General features: G+C 44.4%; 1 protein-coding gene across 1 annotated transcript in view; it reads right to left on the bottom strand.

The window, feature by feature from the left end:
- The window catches only part of EIF2D (eukaryotic translation initiation factor 2D), a 43019-nt gene that overhangs the window by 21329 nt on the left and 15204 nt on the right, over nucleotides 1-6486 (bottom strand). Inside the window, exons 6-11 of the mRNA XM_007953237.2 lie at nucleotides 4634-4890; nucleotides 4018-4135; nucleotides 2215-2260; nucleotides 1689-1792; nucleotides 1422-1571; nucleotides 967-1056 (exon numbers count right to left, since the gene is read on the bottom strand). Of these exons, the coding sequence (XP_007951428.1) occupies nucleotides 967-1056; nucleotides 1422-1571; nucleotides 1689-1792; nucleotides 2215-2260; nucleotides 4018-4135; nucleotides 4634-4890 (765 nt within the window). The remainder of the gene's footprint in view (nucleotides 1-966; nucleotides 1057-1421; nucleotides 1572-1688; nucleotides 1793-2214; nucleotides 2261-4017; nucleotides 4136-4633; nucleotides 4891-6486) is intronic.

The raw sequence follows: 6486 nt of genomic DNA, 5'->3' as shown, positions 1-6486 counted from the left end.
TTTTTTTTTCTCTTCTCTGTCTGGTTTCCCTTTCTCATTATTAAACCTGTGAGATTCCTCAATGTTGCTCTTACAGACCATTTATTATCATAGTATATAGTATTACATTGTATAAATATAGCATAATTTGTTTTATCACTTACATTCTTTTTTTTCATCTTTTTTTTTTTTAATTGTGTTTTGGGTGCAAATTTACAGAGCAGAATTTGTTTCACATTCAACAGTTTGTGTACATTTGGTTTTACTCCCCCATTACCATCCCCATCCCTAACCCACTCTCCTCCTCTCTCTTTCCTGTGACCCCCCCTCCTCCCCAATCCATGTGCCCTTCTTAGTTATGCACTCCTATCTGTCCAGCTTTTCCTCCATGTGAATGTTGCCCCTCTGGTGCTCCATGGCCGACTGCTCCAAGGGCTGTATCTCTATATTGCCCTGGGTCAGGTGTTCTGCATGTAAGTCTTATTACTGTTGGGCTGAGAGCCAGCCCTTGGGAGTGAGTTTTATCCCAGGCCTGAAGAGAAAGCATGTGTTTCTAAAGTAAAAATATTATTTTCAAGTAAAAAGTTAATAGAAACCCCTTAATTTGGTAGTTGAATTTCTGTATCTACGTATTAAAAAAACAGACTACTAAAAAGCTCTGATGACTTCAATAAAATTTTTAAAATAAGTTCACATTTTATTCCTCATAACAGCATTTGTATTTGGAAACCAGTAGTGGATATATGTGCGATGGTATTTATTCAGTCTACAGTCTATGTTTACAACACTTATGGATGTGAACACCTTAAGTGATAATTCTAGGTATTCGGAGCCCATGATTTGGAAACCACTAGTCCTGGTCATTTCTAAAATACTGAGGTCTTCTACGGTCCCCTCCATCCCAGAGATCCACCCTATACATGTCTTTATGTCTTCTAGATTCATACCTAATGAACCAGACAAAGGTTCTCTGCCTCATCCACTCACTTTTTATTATCTGCATCCACCAGGTCATTTTTCTTGGCGTAGTTAATGATGACTGTTCGGACCTCACTGCCCTCAAGGAAGCTCCCCTTCCTAGTGAGAAGTAACCAGGGGGGTTAGTTCATGCTCTACCAGGAGACAGACTGCAAAGACCAAGACATACTCCCTGCTCAGCAGGGCACTCTCCTTGACTGTTCAACCTCTACTTCTTCCCTTTTCCTAACTGAGGTGAGCAGGACTGTGTGAAGAATCATTATAGGTAGAACAGGGAGAAATCTCTCTCATTCCATTTAGCCCAGAGAAACTTCCCAGAGGAAGGAGGCTTGAAGCTGGAATTGGGAGATAGGGAGAAGAGGGGTGGAGCAGGCTGCCAGTCATAAGAGAACACTACTCGGGGGGAGAGGAACTATAGGCCAGGACACTAAGAGGTAGAGAAGGGCTGCTCTCCAAAAACTCACTTGTGGCCAGACTCCTGGAAGAGCAGGGTCATGTTGGCTGGGACACAGTAGAGGGATTTTATATCTGGAGGGTGATAGGGCTGTTCCCTGCTACCCTCCTGGATAGTCTGGGAGGTCGGGGAGAGCTCGGGTATGACGAAAGATGTGATCCTAAAACCCAGCAGAAGGAAAGAAAAAAAACATTTTATACTAGTGTCTAGGCAATCCCCAGTCTACGGCCCAGGTGCCCTGGGTAGCTGAGCTAGTGACCAGGCCCCCTGCACTCACCTCGGGTGCTTCCAGTCCACAGCCACAATGCTCTCCACCCCTTTGCTCAGCTCCTTCACCTGTATAATCTGCTCCTGCTGCATGTGCTGCAGGAACTTAGAGAGCTAAGGGAGAGAGGGCCGGTGGTAGGGGACTTCATGGGTTCACAAACATACTGAGTGCCTATGATGTGCCAGAGGCTGAGCTTGGCAGGCACTGGGGAGGGATACAAGACAGTGCCCGCCCTCATCACATGAGGAACTGGGAGGACTCCATCCTGATGGGCAGGAGAGAGAAGCTGCTAAAGACCAACTGGTTAAGCCTTTCAGGACTCTAGTCAGATATAAAGAGGCCAAGGGAAGATAGGAGTGGGTGCCCACCCAACTGCCTCAGAGTTCTCTTTTTCTCTCCTCACAGTTGAATGAAAAGCTTCATTTTAGCCTGAACCTTGCAGACAAGACTTCCCCAGAATCCCTCCACCTCAGGTCATGTGTGCCCCTCTCTGTGTACAACTCTATGTGGGTCTGCCAAGAAGATGCCTGCTTACCTTTTTGTAGCTTGACTTCTTTATGTCCAGTTGTTGTCCTTCAGGGCTGATGACAGATGGAAAAGGCAAGTTAAGCTCACAAAGAAGTAGTAGTGGGGCCTGCTTGATGCTGAAGGAGGGCCTTTTTCCTCTGCCTTCCTCTCCCACTTTCAGACAGAGGCTACCATTCTAGAACTCCCTGCCCAGCGGTGACATGTGATAGGGATGCAGACTTTGAGACATGAGGTCAGCACTATATGATAGAGTTTTTTGGGAAGATGGAATGTTTTCTATCTGAGCTTTCCGATACGGTAGCCACTACCTACATGTGACTATTAAGCACTTGAAATATGACTGTGACCAAAGAACAGAACTTTGAATTTTATTTACTTTTAATTAAATAGTGTGCTAGATTCATAGTGGCAATCATAGTAGATAATACAGCACTAGATTTGTTTCAAACTAGACAACCTTCTGTGGCCTCAAAAGTTCCACTTCAAGGTGACCCTTTCCAACACCAAGCCCCCTGTGGGCAGCCAAGCCCCAGAGCGGGGTTCAGCAAACTACATACATCCCATGGGCAAAATCTGGCTATGTGCGTTCATTTATATGTCATTTATGTTTGTGTTAGTGCTATAAGAGCTGAGAGTCACTGCAATAGAGACTGTCTGCTAAGCCTAAAGAAGTTACTGTCAGGCCTTTTACACAGGAATAGTTTGCTGACCCCTGCCCTAGAGCAATTAGTTTTGGGGGAGGTCTTTCCCTCTCCCCCAAACATGTATCTTCACTCAAAATGTGGTATACAATAGTGGTGGGATGCACAGGGAGACCTTCTAGAACCCACCCTGGTTAAGAATCTCTACCCTAGAGAATATTCCATGACCAAAGGCCTCACTCTTCCTTTACTAGTTACTTCTAACCCAGCAAGATTAGGACAGATCACCAAGTATTCCACCACACACTCCAGATGCCAAAGTGAGCAGGATGCCTTAAAGAAGCCCACAAGTAAATAGGAAGAGAGTCACATTAAAACCACTTCAAAAACACAGAGCAAGATTCTCAAAAAGAAAGTTCAATCTCAGGGCAAAAATCAACACGCAAACTTCCTGATATGACAATATTCATTGAGTGCTCATTATCTGTCTGACTATTTAATCTGACAGCAATCTATCTATGAGTTTTGAAAATTAGGGCTTGGAGAAGGCTGGTGACTAGTTCACGTTTGCCCTGCTCAAACACCCTGGGGAGCTGGCATTTGAACCCTGAAGGTCTTATCTTTAAAGTTCAAGTTCTAGAGACATAATACTGCCTGGTGATTTATGTTTGGGGCTGGGGTGTATCTTCCTTATATAACCTAATCTGACCCACCTACTTTTCAGAAGTTGCGGGAGGAGGATTGCTATTAATGATAAATGTTCTGGAAGTAGTCTCCCAACAAAGAGGCTGCTCCTTGGACACTTCCTGTAAGGACATGCTGCCTGATTGATGAGCGGGAGCCCAGAATCACCACAGCAAAGGCAGAGTTCAGAGAATCTTGGATCCTCTGTGGACAGCCCTTGGCTGTCCAGGGATTTTAACCTTCTATTGTCTCAATATCCTTTCACTGGCTAGAATTTAACTTTTCAAAACTCAGAATCTAATTTATTTGTCAGACCAACCCTCTACTCCATTCTTCCTGCTGTCCCCTGCCCTAGAGCAATCAGGCACAATTTCCACAGCCTCACCTTCAACCAAGCTGCCCAGCAACCCTGTCCTGTCCTACTTCCCAGAAACAAGAGTGAGATCCAGTTCCTGGCCTCCACTCTGCACCAGTCCCTTCCATACCAGCAGGAGAACATGTGGCCGCCAAGGAAGGTGCTGGTGAGTAAAGGGAGGTCAGCTTTTTTGACTTGGCTCTTCAAAGCATGCAGGAAGCATCGCTGTAAGAGTGCATCCATTTGCTCTGAAAAGAAAAGAAAAGAACCACATCCTTCCTGAGGGACACAGAATATCTGGTACACTATGGAAAACTCCCCTAGCCCAGTTCTACCCCTTTCCTCACCTCCTTGGCTTCAGAAGGAACCCACTCCCAAGTACTGAAGCTCCCAGACTCTCTTGAGCACTGAGTGTTTAAAGTGGAAGCTGATCCCAGAGAAGGGGCCAACCCACAAAGTCCCATCAAGCCAGAAGAGTTTGTCCAAAGAAGTCAGAGCACAAGAAATTTTAGGAGCTCAGTAACTGGAAACACCCCAAACACAAAGGCAGAGGGCACCCAGGGAGACGTACGTGGAACAGACTCCCAGGCAAGAAGTCACAGGGCTGGTGGACTGCCCTCATCTAAATGAAGGGCTTCCCCCTCCTCTCCTAGAGCTTTAGTGTAGCTCTAGTCAGAAGCAGCAGAACACTTCAGTTTCTTAAACTGAGAGGAGGGGGCTGGGCTCTTCTGCTCCCAAAGCTGTACCTTGAAGGGTCTTACTGCCTGTGGTGTCTTGGTTCAGGGCTTCGACACTGGTGTCTTCCGAGTCTTCTGATAAGGACTTCTCCTCACACAGCTGAGGAATCTCCCTATTCTCCCCCTCCTCTCCCTTCAAGTCCAGGTGCCTCAAGTCTTCCTGCAGGATGGGGTCCACTTGGGCAGAGCCCATCTCTTCACCGAGATCTGGGGGATCCATGGCCAGTGGAGCAATGGAAGGTGGAGAGGACTTGTCTCCAGATTTCCTGGAAAAATCTCATGTCAGAAATATCAAGCAGTAGCACAACACTCCAACCCTGGTCAGAAAGATCAGCTGGCAGTTGAGAGATAGTCAGAGCCAACAGGAGGGAAGTCCAGAAGAGAGCAGGAAGCCTGAGCTCTCTTCTCAACACTTTTAGCTCTGGGCCCAGAAGAGGTCCATGCCTCAGCTTCCTTATCTCTGAAATGGGGAGAATCATTCTTACTTCCTCTCTATCTCAAAGGAGTAATAATATTATTAATGGACATCCTGAGATAGAGAAAGATTAAAGAAGATATTAAAGAGTAGTCCCCAAAAGTACCCTTTTGTGTGAGTTAAAAATAATACAACTATTTTGAGTTGCATAACAAAATTGGGATAGCAGATGCACCTGTAGTACTAGTTTGGCGAAATACAAACAGAAGGCTCAGGGCATGTAACAAAATACAAACACCTGAGCTGTTCAAGGCCTACAAAAATGATTGCTCCTGTGTTAAAACAAAATACAATCAAACTTGTAGAAATTACCATGGTTTCATACCATCATGCTTTAGAAAGATGGAAGGAAAAACAACAACAAAAAAGCAATGCCACATAGCAGAATATGCAGAAAGGCAAAAGCAAGAAAGATTTATTGCAAAGTTTATGTAGGTCAAACCAAGTTTTAACTAAGAGCTACAGGAATACAGGATGGCATACGAGTATTATTAGTAGCAAGTCTAAAGTACAGGTTGAGGTTATTCTGATCAAATAAATACCATAAATTTAAAAAAAAAAAAAAAAAGGAGGGGGGAGGGATGGACTGTGACAGCTGCTGATAAAACAATTTAAGGACAACATGACCTTGATGCTGTACCTGAACTGACAGTTAGAAAACAAGGTGCTGAAACAAAAGTAATCAACCCTCTAATACCTGCTAACACAGGCTAATGAGGTTGTACCTCCAGCAAAGTAGAACTTGGCCCATATTTGTTAAATGAATAAATCCAAGACAGGGCTAGAAAAATGTTAGAATGGATCTATACCAATAGGCCACAACACTTGGCCAAAAGACCATACTGCTTTTAAGAAAAGTACTGTTTCTTATTTTGAGAAAATGAAAATAATCAGAAAAGAAACTGGTGTATGGCTCTAAAAAGGCACTTCACAATAAGAAAGTGTTACCTCCATGACATGGAGGAGATCTAAAGTATGAAGACTGAATAACAAAGGTAGTCAGGTTATTATTCTGGGGCCTGAGGGTCTATCCTGCTTTGATCTGGATTCAGAAGTGAAAATTCCAGAGCTCTCCTTACACGGCCAGCAGATGCCTGAAATGTGGGTAGCTAAGGCCAGATGAGAGCTCTAAAAATAAAGAATATCACCATACTGAGGGGCAGAGTAGAGAATTCCTAAGTTCTTCTTCCAAGTCTAAGATCCTATAATTCACCTAGAAATTAATCAAAGTCCTCTCTAAATTCTTGTGCAAGCAGGCAAAAAAAGAGAGAGAGTGAGTTCCGGCAAGATGGCAGACTAGGCAGAAGGATTGCACAGACCCTCTTCAACAAAGAAAAGGGAAACCAATTAACACAGACACAGAAGATAATCGTGGACCCCTGAGCCT

This window comes from Orycteropus afer, unplaced genomic scaffold (assembly GCF_000298275.1).
Source record: "Orycteropus afer afer isolate SDZICR_OR568_19922 unplaced genomic scaffold, OryAfe1.0 scaffold00013, whole genome shotgun sequence".
NCBI classification, from domain to species: domain Eukaryota; kingdom Metazoa; phylum Chordata; class Mammalia; order Tubulidentata; family Orycteropodidae; genus Orycteropus; species Orycteropus afer.
This window is presented reverse-complemented; position numbering and strand designations above follow the sequence as displayed.